This window comes from Alligator sinensis, unplaced genomic scaffold, assembly GCF_000455745.1.
Source record: "Alligator sinensis unplaced genomic scaffold, ASM45574v1 scaffold281_1, whole genome shotgun sequence".
NCBI classification, from domain to species: Eukaryota; Metazoa; Chordata; order Crocodylia; family Alligatoridae; genus Alligator; species Alligator sinensis.
In genome coordinates, this window is record NW_005842306.1 from 29,833 (window position 1) to 49,248 (window position 19,416).

At 42.4% G+C, this 19,416-nt stretch overlaps 1 protein-coding gene across 16 annotated transcripts in view; it reads right to left on the reverse strand.

Annotated features, from left to right (window-relative positions):
• Positions 1 to 1,240: 1,240 nt before the first annotated feature.
• The window catches only part of FOXN3 (forkhead box N3), a 219,176-nt gene continuing 201,000 nt past the window's right edge, over positions 1,241 to 19,416 (reverse strand). For 10 of the 16 annotated variants that reach the window (XM_025209759.1, XM_025209757.1, XM_025209758.1 and 7 more), the window contains 2 exons: positions 5,996 to 6,060; positions 1,241 to 1,350 (listed from right to left, as the gene is read on the reverse strand). In XM_025209759.1, the coding sequence (XP_025065544.1) occupies positions 1,274 to 1,350; positions 5,996 to 6,060 (142 nt within the window). In that variant the 3' untranslated portion in view covers positions 1,241 to 1,273. Of the gene's footprint in view, positions 1,351 to 1,423; positions 1,562 to 2,012; positions 2,066 to 4,260; positions 4,304 to 4,727; positions 4,863 to 5,995; positions 6,061 to 19,416 lie in introns of those variants that run through there. The other 6 variants (XR_003095167.1, XM_025209763.1, XM_025209762.1 and 3 more) reach the window with 6 other exon arrangements.

A 19,416-nucleotide genomic window follows, 5' to 3' on the forward strand; every position in this document is an offset into this window, starting at 1 on the left:
AGGCACTTCCTGGTTCAGACACTTTGCATGCTCAGAACTGTTGCTATTTTGGCTGAGCCAAAGGTTTAAGTGTCTAACCTTCCTAAGTCCATGTGGAACTCACAGAGTAGGTATCCCCGTGTGCTAGTCTACTCAAGGATCCCACCTGGTAGGCATGCATATGTAATACATATTAATAGCACTGAATTGAACATCCACAGCCACTTGTTCAAAAATACAAACAGAGGAGATAGAGGGGACACACATTTTGTATAAAAGCTTAGTGTGTAGACTATTCAGCCAGGAACAGGGAGAGCTGGGTTCAATTTCCGCCTCAGCCGGAGAGTCACAAACCTGAATCTCCTATCCCCCGGAGAGTTCACTGGTAACCAAGCTATGGGTTAGGTGAGACCAAGGACACTCTGCTACTGCTAATGCAAGATTTATGGGCAAGAGTAAGAAGGCTGACTTGTTAGCCCAGAAAAGAGGGCATTCTCCTGCAAGAGACAGAGCTTCCAAGCTTTGGGTTCCAGCCTCTGCTCCCAGGGCTCTTTTTGCATTAGTCACTGGATCAAATATGTAAGTGGTCTTGGTTTACAGAGTTATGCTCACTCTTGCCATCACACTTGCATTCCTTTCTATATAGTAGTCTAGCTTCAACAGGAGGGGTGTTCTGACAATCTCCTGGGAAGTGGGAGATCAGAGTGAGTCCTCAGTGCTGGGCTACAATTACACACTTTAATCTGGAGAATAGACAAGGCTTCAGACACTGCTTTCTTCATCAACTTCAAGGGTGACCTTAGCCATCCTACTCAGCCTCCTGCTGCCCAACTGCAGACTCCCAGGATTTCCTTCCTGGGGCCCAATGGCTATGTTGAGCATCAGAAACCTCCTAAGTGACCTGCCCAAGGCCACATACGAAAAGCCTGTGGCAGACCAGGGAATGGAACCCAGGTCTCTCAAGTACTAGCACCAATCTCCAAACCCGGGATGATGCCTTCGATTACTACTGACATGAAAAACACACATTAGAAGTTACCTATATATTTATTTTCTTCATTAGATAACCATACAAATAAATTGAACAGCAAGGTGCACTTAGTTTTTTTTAGGCTCACCATACAACTTCAGGTCAGAAGAAAACTGGAGCTTTTCACCAAGTGCATAGATTTATACTTTGTACCATCAGATTTGTATTTATATATAGAGATTTATATTTTTTGTCACAACCTCCAAATAATTAATACATCTTAGAAGTACTGACCTCTATTGGTGTGATGGCAGCAATAGCCAATTAAAAGTGGATAAATGTAGCATCTGGTACTTGAAGCGCAGTGGCCCAGGGTGATCCTCTGGTATATTTCGTTATGACTGGGCAATTGGAATATAAAACATCTTCAGTATTTTGTTGAACTTACACATCTATGATCTTCTCTATGCAGCCCTACCTCTGGCCAATTCCCAACCTAAACTACGAACTAGTGACAACCTTCATCCCAATCAACTCTCTCTGAAGAGAGATCACTGAGTCAGTTGCTAGTACTGGCAACAGGTATTGACCTCACAACTGGAATGTCTTCTCCTGAAATGACAGTTTTTAATAGGAAAATATATGCTTGGCATTTTGACTTGGTAGAGCAGACAGACCAAAGGAAAAATCACACACATTTTGTTATTTCATGGCTTCTGGTAACTACTGAAGAGAAAACAAGATCTCTATATAAATGTGAGCGCGTTCACAGTCTAGTGGCCCATCTTTTATGCACAAATCCCTAAAGTCTAGTCTACTCAGCTTTTTGTATCAATTCAGCTATTTGAAGTATGGATGAATTTAAAGAAAAATAAAATCAAACTAGTTAAGATCTGATAATTGCTCAGTGCAGCTACAGTTGCATATCAGTATAAGTCTCTAAGTGTATCCATCTTGGTGACAAGGTGTATAATCACTAACTATATCAATACAATTTAAATGGCATAATTTGCTTTAAACAAACCATTGCAGAGATGTTATTCTCCCTACCCTTCTCTCTCACCTCTACCCCAGAAGAATGACAGCTGAAGTGATGGACTTCTTTCCTCTCTGCTGCTGTGAATAAGGAAAGGGAATTTATGTTTCCCAGGTGTTTCCTAGGACTTCCTATTATACACAGAAGAGAACTTTGGCTCTACACTCATTGCAATCAGGCTACCTTAAATAAGCATTTTCAAGTAATCAGAAATAAGTTCACTTAAAAAATAAACATACAAAGATCTTTTTGCCTGTCTACAGCTTTCAAATGTAATTATCCTCAGCAAAATTGGCGGAGAACTTTGCATTTTCACTGACAGGCTCTCTCACATGCATACAGGCCTTTGGCTTCCTTTCTATTCCATCTAGGAAGAGCACAGACTAACTGCATATGCTTCCTCAGCCTGAAGGGTGTTTGTACCCAAAAGCTTGCAAAGAAGAATTTTTCCAACTATATGACTTGGTCTAAAAGATACCAGATTTACCCAAAGAACCACGCCTGCCTTATTTCTTGTACAGACATCAGAAACTAAACTCTGTGGCAAAGACTTGGTAATACCAAAATGTGGACAGGAGCTACCTAGTCTCTTCATCCAGTTTGGACTTTCTGACCAAAGTAAGAGGTCTAGCTCACAATGATAGATTGATGGCTCCAGCACTGATCTAGGACATGAATAACCCAGGCCCAAGTCCCTTATTTGAATCAGAATGGCCAGTAGCTCTTCCCATATCTCTCTCTCTCTCTCTTTTTTTTTTTTTTTTTTTTTAATCAGAAATTCCCTCCTGGACCTCAGAAACTTTACAACAAAAGGTCTCAAAACTGACAGAGAAGGCCTAATTTGGAGGATGGCTTTTAACTGGAGTCTCCCACATCCCTCAGGAGTACCTTAACCTCTAGCTACAGGAGATTACCCAGGAATAGACAAAATCTTTTTTCATTCTAAACTGGAATTGGGAAACTACAAAGAACTTTTCCCCCATAAAAGCCTAAGCTTTTTGTTTTCTGGCCATCCGTAGTTATGTTTGCATTCATCTGGGTGCAACGAAAAAAAAGTATCCAATAAAAGAAGTATGATAGGCAACTTTCTTAAAAAAAACATATTGAGAAAACTTAACACACTACTTTTTTTTTTTTAATTAAGCAAGAGAGAGTCACTTTAAAAAGTCTGAACTTTAGTAATTCAATATGAAAGGGAATTAACAAAATCAGAGGCTTTTGGCTTCTACACAATTTCTTTTTAAAAGCAAGTCCATGTATATCTAAAAGATGGATAGACTGTCAACAACTGAAATCTACAGCACACTTTCCATTTATCGAGAGGAAAAAGGTAGCTTTTTGTTTATTGTTTAAAGTGTGTGGAGGCTAGATTTGTTACTGCAATAGCGGACACATTCTCCTGAAAGAAACAAAACAAGCAAAGATGTTCAAGCTTTTTCTCCAAGAGCAAAAAGTCACCCAGAGAGAAAAATAACTCTGGAACAACCAGAGTTAAGTTGTTCCTGGGAGAGTTTATCTGGGGAAACTAAACATGTGCATGCTTTCCCAGGCTTAACTCCTCCTGGGGACCAGGAGCAGTGGAACTGGGGGGAAAGCTCCTGCGCCTTCCCATGACTGGGGTTACCAGGCAACGGAGGCAGCTGCTCCTGCCCATCCTGTAGACCAGGAAGGGAGGAGAGGAACAGCCACTAACTGATCCCCACCAGCTTCTCACTCTAGGACATTGCCAGTGAGAGAAGTGGGCAAGGGCTTTGTCCTATTAATCCCTCTGCTTGGCTCCTGGTGCCTGGTAGCAGAATATGGTGAACAGTTTGGGCTGCTAAGGTTACCATATTTCCAGAGCATATGGGTATCGTGTGTACTTTCTCTATTGTAAAGGAAGGACAACCCAAAAAATCAAAGATGCAGGAGTAGGATAGGAAATACAAGCTTTTAAGAACATTGAAGTCAGGAACCCAACACAATGCTCCTCAAAAGGAGATGTTTTGTACTCAGTAAGCAAGCAAGTAAATACATTTAAGTGTTGGTAAATAAACTAAAGCTTGTGGGCATGGTCCAGGGAGGAAAAAAAAAGAATCAGAATAGAATCCAAATTAATCCTATGGTCTTGTCAGGTCACTGCACTAAGGCCACTGAAGAGACGCACTGAATTTGAACTTGTATTTTATTTCTTCCTTTGCTACTTAAAATTTAAATAGCAGGTTTATCAGTCATTTTCTCTTTAGAGGTTTTTGCTAAGTACTTTACAAAGGTTAAACTTACTTTGCCAAGTCAGTCAAGTATAAAGTGGATGAAAATATGTCAAGTTGTTAGCCTCCCTAGGCAAAACGTTAAGAGTATAGGTTATACTACAGTTATTTTTTCCTTAGCCTCTAAAACCAAATAACAGTTTTCTTTAGTAATGCAGTGCAACCAGCGTACGAAAGCTGTACGAACTAATTTTTAGGGAAATAAACATCTTATTCCTTAAGATCTGACAAAACTTCTTCATAGGCGTCTGATGAAGTAAGGATGGTGGTTGCCTATGAAAACAAATGCTTCTCTGAACAAGTTAATCTCTCAGGTGCCACCCTGCCCTACCTTCTCATAAACACCTTGTAACACAAGAAAAGGGAGGTCAAAATTTGAGCCACCTGGATTTGACAACATCCTTTTTATTTTCTAGGGTAACAATAATAAGGCTTCAAAAACTGACTACGGCATCGGTCACATGCATGAAACAGCATACAACAATAAACTAACCTTGAACAAATAAAGCACAGTCTTTTCTAGTGTTGGACTTCTTTCCTGTTTCTTCCAAAAGAGTTTTGTGACTGAAGACATTAACTCTAACTCATCCTGACAAAATTTCCAAGGATCCAGTCTTAGTACTACCTCCTAGTAGTATTTGATTAAATGTTTCAGCTTATCCATTACATCAGAACAAAGTTTAACAAAGACACTTGAACAAAAATAATGATGTAAAATCCTTAGAAACAGTCAGAAAATTAGCTCAAAATATTTTTAAAATACTGCAGTTCATGTGAAATTACCTGGGGGGTGGGGAAGGTAATAAGCCTAGTAGTTATGTAACTACATATAACAGTTACAGGTAGAGCTTAATTGGGGGAAGTTTCCTTTTGTTCTATGGGAGATTTTACATGATCTTCTGCAACAATGGATAACTACTAGCATAAAAATCTCAGGCATGAAAAGAAGGATCACAACACTGGCACACTTAATGGATAAAGGTTTGTTACAGAACAGAAAAGTCATACAAAAATTGGTAAGTTACCTGTGCAACAAGTACATTAATAGCATTTTGGGACACAGCCTTCTCTTGCTGATCCCAACAAGCTCATATTAATAATGAAAGGAGCCATACATTTACAGCAGCAAGAAGAAAAATACCCTGTCAAGAATAAAAATCTAATAGCATGTGCTGAAAATCTTCTCCTATAATCTATTAACCTTCCAAATCCATAGTTTTGTTCATGATACACAGTCACATAAAACCAAAACAAAAGAAACTCCAAATTCCTAAACAAATAAGTGTCCTTTAATACGACAGGCTTCTCTACACAAATTCTTTTACAGTGTTTTCCCCACCGCAATATTGATACTTGACCACCTGAGGAGACATTTCAGATATCAGCACAATTAGAATGTAAGCTAAATCTCTCTGTCTGAAGAATTTTGCATTATCAACACTGTTTAAGTTATTACTGGAACATTTTTGTGCTGCGTATTCTCAATTCCACTAAAAAAGCCTGCTGTAATTTACAGTAAGCAAATCAATAATCTGAGGAAAGGACAACCAGCAATTTTCACAGTCTATATCACTTTATGTAATAATTCACCATTTTTATGGCACCAGGGTTTAAAGAGACTTGAAATAAAAGGAAACAGGTAGAAGGGACATAAAACCACTACGAAGCCTTACAGGGAATAAATGCTATCAGGTTTGCTAGCTGTGCAGGGCTTTGCTCATAAGAAAAATTACTCACGAGATGCATGTATCTATGACCTACCTTGCAGAAGGGCTCCATTCCTCTTGAAAAAGGTGCTTCCTGGCCAAATGGGTGGACCTGATGTGCTAAAGGTAATAAGAAATAAGTGTAAAGAAAATCTCATTTACATGTCATCTTTTACAGTAACTATTTTTTATTAAGTCCTCTCTGTTTCTAATATGGAAGAAATACTAATATAGTGTAAAACATGGCAAATTTTAACTTAAAAGCAAAACCTAGCACTCTCACCTTGGGACAGGATGATTTGATTTTAAGATTCAAATTCTGTTCACAAGAAAACAAACTACTCTTTAGCTCAAACCTACACTCAAAAGTTAAAAAAAAAAAAAAAAAAAAAGAGAGAAAAAAGCAGTGTGAAAAATCACTGTCACAAAAAATATTTATTGAATTCACAGTGTAGCAAAACATACATTTCAAAAGACATCTACTGGAAAACAAAAGCTTTTTACAGCCTTATTCAGTCATAACAACTCAGTCTCCCATTTTAAAAAGTATTAGGGGAAAAAAAGAAAAAGCAAAAAGGCTTAGCCAAGTACAAAAAAAAACTGTGCAGTATTTATATAGGAATATTACATCTGCAAAGAGTGCTATGAATTAAGTGATACATCTCACTGCATCAATAATCACATTAGTGAGAAAATAACTTGTTGAGCTGAACAGAAAGTTCAGCAGACTAGATAGCCACCAGAAAGTAACACAAATGTGTTTCATCATTCATTTTTATTACAGGTTTCCCTTTCTTTATGTGTTCCTAGAAAACAGTGCATAACTCGAATTCGCATAAAGAGAACCCACTTTACAATGTAACAAATAGGGATATGTTCCAAGACCTCGACCGTACCGACCCCCAGACCCACTTCTACTGCTTTTACAAGACAATTTTGGTACCCACCAACGGCAGACAGTACACACAAGCAAAGGGGACTTATGATGGGGATGGCAACTACGGAAACATGTTGCAGACAACAAGTAAGAAGCACAGATCCACGCAGGAGACTATTTTGGTGCACATCACTCCCACAATGCACCACACAAAGTAGCTGACTGCGGGCTTCCATCACACCAATAGCATAAGAGTGAATTAACCTCGCATATAATGAATTTTTGGTATAAAAAGGGTCATTGCATAAGAGCAAATTTGCACATACAGAACACGCCTGAAGCGAGGGAAACCTGTATTATTTGTTTTGAGGTGATCCTTAGGAACACCACTTGTGAATCAAGACACTATTGTGTTAGGTACTATGTCCACTGAAAGCAAAAATAAAGAAATCTGCTTCTAATGCATTAAAATCCAAGTTTAAGACAACAGGTAAATATAGACAAAAGGGAAAGCACAAGAAACCAGTGAGACTATATTAGTTAGCATAATAAACCATGTCCTGAACTTCAGGAAAGAGCAATTTGCAGGTAGGCCAATTCAGCCTTTCAAAGACAGAAAAAAGACATAAGCAGATTGTTGTGGAGGAGACATTCTGAAATAAACTATAAAAACAAACAGATGTAGGGTGAATGTTTAAAAAAAAAACCCTGTCACTGCGCTTTTTTTACAGCACAAAATATTCTTTTGTCAAAAAATCCCCTTCTCTCTCCACTGTTTTGTGATATGGTTTTGGCTGCTTAAAACACCTACAGGACACCCGTTTGTAGTGCTGCTAAAGGTAGGTGTAGCAATTGTAGGTACATGGGGAACCTTGACAATGAAAAACTAAATAAATATAAAATTTTATAATAAAGTATCTCTCAGTTATGTGATAGGTCTTAGGGAGAACACTTTAAAGCACAACCTTTAGGGGAAATATCTATCACTCTCTCTATCTCTCATTTGTTGCAGTATTCTAGAAGAAAGGAAAAAACCAAAGAAACGTGTTAGAGAACCACTCCTATAAAAATTGTTACATGGGCTGCAAGTAAGAACTCCAAAGCCAACTACCCCACCCAAAAGAGAACTATGTATTTTTTTTTTTATTTGCATGCAAACTTTTCTTGGAATGAGCAGAACTATATTAACTTAGTAGTATGCAAAGACTTCTCCTCTACACAAACAGCCCCTCCACCCCTCCCAGATAGTTTTTAGGAAAATTAATAGATAGCAGCTACTACACATAGCAGTTGCTCCTCCTTCATTTTGGGGATGCAAGATGTAAAGAAAACAATGCACACAATTTGTTTCTGGACTGAGGACCACTGCACAAAATTCAGACCCTATTACATTTACACCACTAGCAAAGTTCTGACACCAAAAACAAAAAAACCAAAAACACAGCACACTGCTTGTGACTCTTGTGCTAATGAATAAAAGCACCATTTTGACACACATTCAAATAGTGTTTGAATCCAGACATGCCAGGTGCAGGCGTGCCCCTGTGCAACAATGGCCTGGGGAACACCTATACGGAGCACAAAGTCATTTTATTGCAGGACAATTATTCTATTACCTACATTTTAGGCAAGGTAAATTGAAGGTTCGATCCTTCTTCTACATGGGTACCCACCACAGTGCAAACAGCAAAGACAATGAGTGCTAAAGTGAAGACAGTAGCAGCTTTTACTAACTGCTACTGCACGAGTGTGGAGATGCATGCATTTTAGGAGTAGGATTAAACCCTTTGAATTTAGTCACTCATTCTTACTAATGTAAAGACCTCATTATCAGTAGATCACCACATAGCAAAGAAAATACTCATCCACGTAATAATTTATCAAATGCTAATAATAGCCACGTGCAAAGTGAAGCTTAATACTCAACTGTATGGCACTTGTCTGTAATGCAATACTTCTTGAGACCACGTGAAATTGACTCAAATTTCAGGGAATCTTTGGCAATCCCTCACAGTTGAGGATAACTGCCTTATTTGTGGGTCCGAAGATGCCTAATGAGGCCAATCTGGGATCAACAGACCCTGCTGCAACTTGGGCATGTGTTTCTGTGCAGAGTGGGTAGGTAGCTCCGGATTTTTAATTTGGTTCACGACACTGGTTCTGCTGCTCCCACTCTTCTGTTTCCTGTTGTTGCCGTGAGGTTACTGTCACAACCCAAAGTTGTGGTTTTTTGTTTTTGTGTGCTTCGGCACCACTAAATTATGTTCCCGCTAAATTGCAGCTTTTTTGCACGGTAGAGTTTTCTGCTGCAATAGGAGAACCCGCGTGCAAAAGAGTATTTCCTGCCGTTTGTAGCCGCCTTTGCATGGTGCATTTCTTTTGCATCATAGTGATGCACGGTGCAAAGGAGTTCCCGCCATTTGTATTTAGATTCGTGCCACATTATTGGCCGGTTCTAAATGTAGGCATACGTGGCGGCTAGCTATTGGCTTGCTAGCCGTACAAAAGGCTTGGGTAGTTTCCGCCCAAGTCGGAGAGAGGGGAAACCTGGAGAGATACAGAACTTGCCAGGAGGAGGAGACTTCGCGCTGTGTGAAGATCTCCAAGCAATGTGGACTCTTGCGGACCCAACACACCTTTCTTAAGCAGGCAACAGAGGTCCGTTTAGCTTCTAGCCTCTCCCCGTCACCGAGAGCAATCCTAGACGTATCCCTATCCTATATACCCAATTTTCGAACCCACGGAGTCTTAACAGCTCCGGGGGACCTGGGAACTGAACAGAACCCACGGAGATTGCCTGGAAAGCTGTCCAGCCTACACCGCAACCACCTTGGGTGTAAGTAAATAATCTTTTCAATCAACCATTACGCCTCCGTAACTGATTCTAGCTTGCGCGTACCTTACTGCCCCGCGGTCTCCTCTGACCCCACGTGCCCGGGCTGCTGGCCACAGTCCGCGTGTGCAAAGACGGGCCCGGCTCGCACATGGCGAGGATGGGATCGGGAGCCGGCCCGCACAGTTACAAAGTACTGAGATCCTTTCAGCAGACTCTTCCTCCATTTGGGCCAGTCCTGGGCGATAGTCTTCCAGGAGTGATGTCGAAGTTGCATTTTTTCAAGTTGGCTTTGAGAATGTCCTTGAAGGGACATACTCTGCCCCTTGTTGAGCGTACACCTTGACAGAGCTGAGAGAACAAAACTTGCTGTGGGAGGCAGACATTTGGATGTGGCCAGTCCAGCAAAGTTGATGCTGGGTGATCATCACCTCGATGCTTGTGATGTTAGCTTGTGAGAGGACACTAATGTTGGTGCATCCATCTTCCCACTGGATTGCAAGGATCTTCCGGCAGGCAGTGGTGATGGTACTTTACCAACATCCAGAAGTGTCTCCTATATGTTGTTCGCGTCTCAGCTTCATACAGTAAGGTGGGGATGCTTCATAAACCATCAGATTTGATGTCATAATTTTCAAACACCCATTTTCTCAGGTGTCTGAAGGCTACACTTGCACACTTGAGGCGATGGTGGATTTCTTCTGTCACAACTCAAAGGTGTGATTTTGTTTTGTGTGTGCTTTGGCACCACTGAATTATGTTCCCGCTAAAATTGCAGCTTCTTTGCACGGTGGAGTTTTCTGCTGCAGAGGAAAACCCTGGTGCAAAAAGATTCCTGCCACCAGTAGCTTTCTTTGCAGGGTGCATTTCTTTGTTACAGCACAGAAATGCACATTGCAAAGAGTTCCCGCCATTCGTATTCAACTTCGAGCCCCATTATTGGCTTGCGTGAAATTATTCACACGTGGCGGCTAGCGATTGGCTTGTTAGCTGTATAAAAAACTTGAGTGGGTTCCGCCCAAGTTGGAGGACTCCACGAACACCAGGAGGAGGAGACTTCACGCTGTGTGAAGATCTCTAAGCGCTGCGGAGCCTATCGGACCCAGTGCATTTCAAGAAGGCAACAGGCAAGATCAGCCTCTAGCCTCTCCCCGTCACTGAGCGCAAACCCTGACGTATCCCTCTCCCTGCGCGCACAAGTTCCACGGAGCCTAGCAAACTTCGTGTGAGTCTATTCAGAGCTCTTTCGGTTCGAGTACTTTCTTCGGTTGGCACGACGGCTTCGCGGTTTAGAGCCTCCAACCAGATGGGCTAGAAGAATGTTCACGGGAAGGAACTCTAGTCCGCCTCTCTTCTTTTCTATCTGTAACTGCAACTCAAGCAAGTTTTCCTGCCTGCACCGCGACCATCTTCGGTGTAAGTAAATAATCTTAAATCAACCATTACGCGTCCGTGCCTAATTCCAGCGTGTCGCCTGTTCTCTCCGACCCAGCGTGCCCAGGCTGCTGGCCACAGCTCGCGCAGCGCGAAAAAGAGCCCGGATCGCTTCCGGCCCGCGCATTTTCATCAAATGTCAGCCTTCTGCAAGAGATGGCTTCCAAAGTATAGGACAGGGGTCAGCAACCCCCAGCACGCATGCCGAGCGTGGCACACAAGGCCATTTTGCTCGGCTCGCCACCGCCAGTGCAAGCTCTAAGCAGCTGTTGCCAGCCACGGAGCCCAGGCTGCTCCCAGCAGGCAGCTGGGAGGCTGCAAGACCTGCTGCAAGCAAACTGGGCTCCATGGGCCAGCTGCAGCCAGGAGGCTGCAAACAGCTGCTCTGGACTCTGGAAAGTCAGCACTCCAGCACCTTCCAAGGTAGACATTGTGGGGTTTTTTTCACTCCAGCTAAAAAACATCGCCTACCCCTGGTATAGGAAATACTCAACATTCTCTAGAGTCTCATTATGAATCTGAATTACTGGGGACAGGGACTGCTAACTAAGGGATACACAGGGAGGCACATGTGCGGCTTGTAGATGTAATTACAGTGTGTCAGAGCAGACACTATTAATTGAGTCTGATGGAGTGTGCTAATTAGAGTGCCTCCAGAAGTCTCCATGTCTCATGTATCAGCAACCCCGCACTTCAAAATGGTGGCAGGGGCACTAACTAAAGCTCATTTGACGAGCTCTAGTTAAAGCGTCCCCAACACCATTTTCAAGCGTAGGGACACTGATATACAAGATGGTGTGGACACTTTAATTAAAAGAGCACCGCCACCGTCCCCCACCAAATGTGTAAAAACATCCTAAGAGTTCATTTTTGGGGACCTCAGTCTTCTGAATGTTAAGCGCCAGTCCCATTTCTTGCATATGTAGGTAAATATGCCAACAAGAAGATTATAGAAGAGAAAAGCCTTACTTCCATGATAGATCAGCGATAGGATATTTGTTTTTGTTCTCTGATGACAATTACTGGAGATTAAAAAAGGAAAAGGGGAATGCATAGAGTTGCTGGCACAGGGAAATAATGAAGGACTTTGGTATAGAAGACAGGGCCCATGGAAAGGAGAGTACTAGGATGTATACATGGGTGCTGTCTGCAATTTTTATGATGGAATATTTTTCCGTAGAAAAATGTTGATTTTTTTAAAATCTAAATGTTTCTGAGTACATATCCATTTGAACACATTTTTTTGTTGGAAAAATAGGCAGACAGGCACCTGGCTGGCCAGCCAAGTTGCTCGGTTCCTGGCAACCCACCAAACAACTTACCATGAGGTCCTGGTGTGCAGCATGATTTTGGCCTACAGAATCAATGATGCCTGTGACTATCATGTTTAATTATGTCTACCAAGATGTATGGCACATCTTTACAAGATCTTTAAATGTGCATAAGCTAAACATTTTGGCAAGGAAATAATTCTTTTGTCTTCTGCAACTTACGTTAGAGCAAGGCATCTGCATTTCTTAAAGCCACGTACCTTTTTAAAAATAAAAAGAGGTCAAAATATGAACTTCCTTCTTTGTTTCAGTATTCCACCATTAAATAAAACTCTAATAAGACCTCCTTTTCAAACAGGCCCAATTTGTAGAGTTAAAAAGTCATCCAATTTTGTGTGTAAATATAAGACTTAAGGATGATGAAAATGGAAATGGAAAGCAATATGAGGCAAATAATTATAGTACATCTTGAGTGAACTGGAGGAGAGGAAACAAAATTCACTTTAAAGTTTCCTGAAGCAGATGTTTAACCAATCACATCCCAAGGGTAAGGATCCCAGACTCCAAGAACCAGCCCAAAAATGATATAATGGTTTGTATCTTTAAAAACAAAGGTAGGTGACAAAGTGGTTACCAGTCTAAATGAGGCTCTGGGGAAAAGACTGACATAAAACCTAAGGGTATGCTGGTAAAGATTGAGAGGTTCAGTTGAAAGCCAACACATTGTTTTGCAAGCACTCAACATGAAAAACAGATACGATCAGAGAGAAAATGTGCTGTTGAATGGTGAACAGGTTGCAGTGGCAGGGAAGGCCTGTGAAGAGAGAAGCATTACAGCTGAGTCTTGAGCAGAAAGACACATGCTGCTGCCGCTGCAAGGTTGTTTGTTATTGCAAGGTACAGACTGTGCAAAACTGAGTTGCTAAACAAATCACCCCTATAGCTAGTTCAACATGTGGCTTCTGTAGGAAGGTGCAACATGAAAGAGTTGCGAAAACTTTTAACTTGACTTATGGCCATGAAATGAGTTGCCATAAATAAATGCTAATAGACACGCTTATTAACAGCAATTCTGGTTTTCTCTGATTTAAGAAAAATACCCAATTTCTGGATAAAAAAAGTAACCACAAATCTACAGTTTTCCATGATTAAAATGAAACACCACTATATATCTATATAGAGAGATTAGTGATGTTTCATTTTAATCACGGGAAAGTGTGGATTTGGGGTTAATTTTTTTAATCTGAAAATTGGAGATTTTTTTAAAATCAGAGAAAACCAGGATCCATGTTTATTTGCATCCTGCCCAGAGGGAAAAGTGCAGTACTACCTTCCTTGTAACTAACTCCCTTTTCCCCAGGGCTAACAAATCTGATGCATCAAGACAATAAAATAACTGAAATCCCTCCAGAACACAGGCCAAACTTGCGAAGTGAGTAGAACAAAGGCATAATCAAAAGGATATCTTAAAGTATATCAACATATTTCAGGTTCAGAAATTCTGACCAATAAATTTAACTGAAACCTCCTAACATCGAAGACAAGAATATTTTCAGAGATGACAGATCAGATCTCTGAATGAGAAATTATTTCATCAAGCACTGACAGACAATTCCTACAGGTTGAAAGACCAGCTGGAGAGAACAGTTTCAAAAACTAGAAATTCACCTTAAAGTTGCTAAAGCAACAATGGAAAGGTGCTAGCTTAAAACTTGAAAACCACCAGACTGGGTCTGAAGTCAAGAGCGGGTAATGATCTTAACAGGTACAGTCAATTCTCAAGGAAGCCAAATGCCAGAGAGCAGTTCATCTGAATTATGATTGCAGTGCAAATGAAAGTTGAGATAATAGCTTCTAACATCTTCTGAAGCATTTTTAGGACAGGGTGGTAACTGGCCATGACCCGCACATAAGGAGACTTTTGTGAGGATGTGGAAAACCTTTGTATGTGAAAGAGTGAGTAGTACTGGGGAACTGTAGGAACTGGGGTCCTTGAGGGCAGAGGAACTCAGCGTCCAAGAGGAGTGGTCGTTCCTTAAGGAAACGATACTCAGGGCCCAAGGGGTGTCCATCCCGACAAGAAGCAAGGGGGGCAGGAGTGTCCAAAAGCCCCCCTGGCTCACCAAGGGTGTCCGGGAATGCCTGCTTGCCAAAAAGGCGGCGTACGCCCGGTGGAAGGGGGGTGTAATCTCCAAAGAGGAGTATACCTCCTCTGCTCGGGCCTGCAGGCGGGCTGTTAGGAAGGCCAAGGCGGAGATAGAGCTCGGATTAGCGTCCAGGATTAAGGATAACAAAAAGTCCTTTTTCAAATATATTGGGAGGATGAAGAAGGCGCCGGGTAATGTGGGGCCCCTGCAGGATATGCGGGGCAATCTGGTGGTTGCGTCAGAGGATAAAGCGGACCTCTTTAACCAATTCTTCACCTCCGTTTTCTTGTGCAGGGACCGGGACTTCCCTGCTGTGATAGAAGCCGGACGCGAGGGGATCGCCTTCAGACCTCAGGTTGGGGAGGACCGGGTTAGAGAGCTTCTGGAGGGGCTGGACGCGTTCAAGTCAGCGGGTCCGGATGCTCTCCACCCCAGGGTGCTGAGGGAGCTGGCTGGGGTTATTGCAGGGCCCCTGGCACGGCTCTACGAGCGATCGTGGTGCTTGGGCCAGGTGCCAGACGATTGGAAGGTAGCTAATGTGGTCCCCATCTTCAAAAAAGGGAAAAGGGAGGACCCGGGCAATTATAGGCCCGTCAGTCTTACCTCAATCCTGGGGAAACTCTTTGAGAAGATCATCAAGGAGCACATTTGTGATGGGCCGGCATCCGAGATGATGCTCAGGGGCAATCAGCATGGATTTATTAGGGGGAGATCATGTCAGACCAACCTGATTGCCTTTTATGATCAGGTCACAAAGGCCATGGACGCAGGTGTCGCGGTGGATGTAGTCTTTCTGGACTTCAGCAAGGCCTTTGACACCGTCTCTCACCCCATCCTAATTAATAAACTAGGCGACTGTGGCATAGATGCCTACACAGTCAGATGGATTGCAGATTGGCTGAAGGGTCGCACTCAGAGGGTGGTGGTGGATGGATCATACTCGACTTGGGGGGAGGTGGGTAGTGGAGTCCCCCAGGGCTCGGTCCTGGGGCCTGCGCTGTTCAATTTCTTCATCAGCGATCTTGATGTTGGGGTGGAAAGCAACCTGTTTAAATTCGCTGATGACACCAAAATTTGGGGGGAGGTGAGCACGCTAGCAGGGAGAGAGAGATTGCAGAAGGATCTGGATAGGTTACAGGGGTGGGCAAACAGGAACAGGATGTGTTTCAATACGGACAAGTGCAGGGTGCTGCACTTGGGTAGTAGGAACCAGCAGCACACTTATACGATGGGGAGCTCCCTACTTGAGAGCACGGAGGCGGAAAGGGATCTTGGTGTCATTATTGACTCCAAGATGAACATGGGCCGACAATGCGAGGTCATGGTTGGCAGGGCTAACCGGACCTTGTCGTGCATCCACAGGTGCATCTCGAGTAGAGCCAGGGAGGTGTTCCTCCCCCTCTATGCGATGCTGGTCAGGCCGCAGCTGGAGTATTGTGTCCAGTTCTGTGCGCCCCATTTCAGGAGGGATGTGGACAACATGGAGAGGGTCCAGAGGAGGGCCACCCGCATGATCCGGGGACAACAGGGCAGACCCTACAGTGAGAGACTGCGGGACTTGAACCTATTCAGCCTCCACAAGAGAAGGCTGAGGGGGGACCTGGTGACCGTCTATAAACTCACTAGGGGGAACCAGAAGGGTTTGGGGGAGACGCTGTTTCCCCTAGCCCCCGCTGGCATAACAAGGAGTAATGGGCACAAGTTGATGGAGAGGAGGTACAGATTGGACATCCGAAAAAACTACTTCACAGTTAGGGCAGCTAGGAGCTGGAACCAACTTCCAAGGGAGGTGGTGCTAGCCCCTACCTGGGGATCTTTAAGAAGAGGCTGGATACTTACCTGGCTGGACTCATTTGAGTCCCGTTTTTGTTTTTAGGGTTTGTTTGTTTGGTTTTTTTGGGTTGTTCTCCCGCCCTGGCGGGGGGGCGGGCTAGAAGATCTATTAGGTCCCTTCCGACCCTAAAAACTATGAAACTATGAAACTACTCTCTTTGCTTACCTTCCTTGATCTTTGAGTGAAGATTTTTTATATACCGTAGGAATTCAAAGTTCTCTCAGTTCCTTTTGCCTGAAGGAGCACAGCCCGAGTCTACTTGTTCAGGGCAGGAGGAGAAAGTGGATAGGCTCATTTTACATTTTCCAGCTTCTTTGAAGAAGTGGCTTATCCAAGGGACCTGGAGGCTGAGGGAGGGGCCCTACAAGCTCATCAGGGGGGATCAACAGCAAATAGGCAAAGCCCTTTTCTCCCCAACACCACCTGGGGTGACAAGGAACAACGGTCATAAGCTGATAGGTTAGTTTAGAGATCAGAGATTTAGGTTAGAGATCAGAAGGCAATATTTTACAGTTAGGGTGGCCAAAATCTGGAACCAACTTCCCAGGGAAGTGGTCTTCGCCCCTACCTTGGGCAAATTCAAGAGGAGGTTGGATGATCACCTGTCTGGGGTCTTGTGAACCCAGCATTCATTCCTGCCTGTGGCAGGGGATCAGGCTAGATGATCTGTTCAGGTCCCTCCTGACCCTAGCTACTATGAAACTATGAAAAAAAAAAACTTTCAAAAGGAAGTTAGCAAATACATGTTTTTGTAGCCAGTGGAGAGGTAGGAGTTAAGGCAGGGGTGGGCAATTATTTTGGGCAGAGGGCCACTTACTGAGTTTTGGCAAGCCATCGAGGGCTGCATGACAGGCAGCCAGGGGCAGATAAATATTAATTTTCTAAATTTTTTAGGGGCCCCATGGGCCAGATAGAATGGCCTGGCAGGCTGCATCTGGCTGCATTTTGCCCACCCCTGAGTTAAGGAGTGGCTTTTCTGACATGACAATTTTCTCTGACAAGGTGAAACATTTTTACCCCCTCAACAAATAATTACAGGGACAGGGAGGAGTTGAGCAGGTCTTGCTTTAAGTTTGTGTGGCTGCCTGGAAACAATTAACAGGAATGCAGGAAAGATTATATGGCTCCAATACATATCACAGTAGAGGGGGAAAAACAGCTTCAATTTGTATTTATTGCTGCTAGAAAACTTCAGTTTCATTTTTTAACAAAAGGTCTGTAAGGAATATCGAGAAGAGTGTTGGAGAGATGATGTATCCTTGTTTAACTCCCATCTTAACCTCAAAGAGATCTATGATAGATCCATTACTGGAAAGGTGAAGAATGATGATGAATTTCAGTGGGTAACTGTACTTCATAAGGATCCTCCACATTGCTTCTCAGCTGAAAGAGTCAAAGGCTTTCCTGAAGTGAAAGGCAGCCATGTAGAGACGTAAGGAGATGGTTCAGAAGGGTTCTCGCAATTATCTTTCCTGTGGTAGACAGCAAGGTGATCCCTCTGCTACGAGTAGTCAATACCTTGCTCAGATGAGTAGTCAATACCTTACTCAGAATCCCTTCAACCCATTAAGCTGTGTCCATCCCAAACCACAAAGTCAGGTCCCTGCAGATAGTGCTAAGTAACAACTGTTTTCATACAAGCAATCTCTTGCTCTCCTCCCATCATAAAAGCAGAGGGAACGCAAATTCCTCTATTATCTTACTGCCTTCATTTTATTACACTCCTCTACTGGAAAGTAACTAGACAGCACAAAAAGGAGTTAATGTTATAAGTCTAGTAAGACAAACACAGTTGTATTAAAGAATTTATCACCCACATTATGATTTTTGAGCAATACAGGAGCATTTATATACAGATGTACAGTTAACACATGCATTTAGTAAACAAGACAAAAGAATTTACAGTTTCTGCCAACAGCTTGCTGGCAGATACTATCAAAATTAGCTATTACCTAGCAACGGACAAGCAAGCTTCCTCCTGAATCAAGGGAAAAATCCACTGAAACTGGGCTAATGAAAATATAGGAAAAATATTTTGAAGGTATGTATTCTTATTAAGATATTTCTTGATTTTAATGAATGTTGATTGTTTGTGAGAGGTAAGTACATGAAATCACAGCAGAGTCTTCTCAAGTTTTTCTGTAAGTGACAAGGTATTATTTACGAGATTTATGAATTCACAATAGTAATGATAATTACATTTATAAAGACCATCTGTTAACATTGCTACTTCAGCAATCCTACCTTTTACTGTCTTTATAACTCTTATTGTGACTTCTAGGACCTAGACAGGGAGCTCTTAGGACTGAGCATTTCCTGATTTCTCTCCTGCACTCTAAAACATTTTTTTTTAAAGTTTCCTCTGTGAAATAAGTTTTCTCTATTAAATGACTGCCAGTGGGATTAAGTTAGGCCTTCACAAGATTTAAATATTTTAAAAGTCAAACTGAAGAGATATTCAAAAAACAAACATCCAGTAATATTCAGCATTGTTTTCAAGAAGATACATGTAGAAAACTGATCAGATTGTTGTGCTCCCCAAATAGCCATAGGAATTCTCTATTAAAAACACCTCTTCTTCCCTATGCCTACCACCAAAACTTGGGATCATACACTACCATTCATCTAGCCTAGGAAAATTGGGCCGAACTTTTGCTGGAGCCCATCAGTAACTCTCCTAAGGTAGTCAAAAATCTCACTGCTGGAGATGTGTGTGGGGCTCCCTTTTTCCCCTGAAGAAAAAAGCAAGGCCTCCAGCAAGATACCAGTCCTTGCTAAGAGCTGAAAATAGTATTATGAAGAGAGAAGTTTAAAGCAGAAGGCAATTATTCCATCTTAAAAAGAAAAAGACCTATATATCTTTTAAATGAGACATCTCTCAGAAGCTTGCATTTTGGACTCATCTGGTAAAGCCAGTTCCTATTTTGTACTTTAAATACTATAACACTTTTCTTTTGAAAACGTTGTTATTCTAGGCCAAATATTGAAACAGGAAAAACCCTAGATATATTTAGAAGTCCATTGTGAGCCAACTGTCCCACATGATATAATTAAAAAGATCTGCCTCCAAGAGGAGTCCT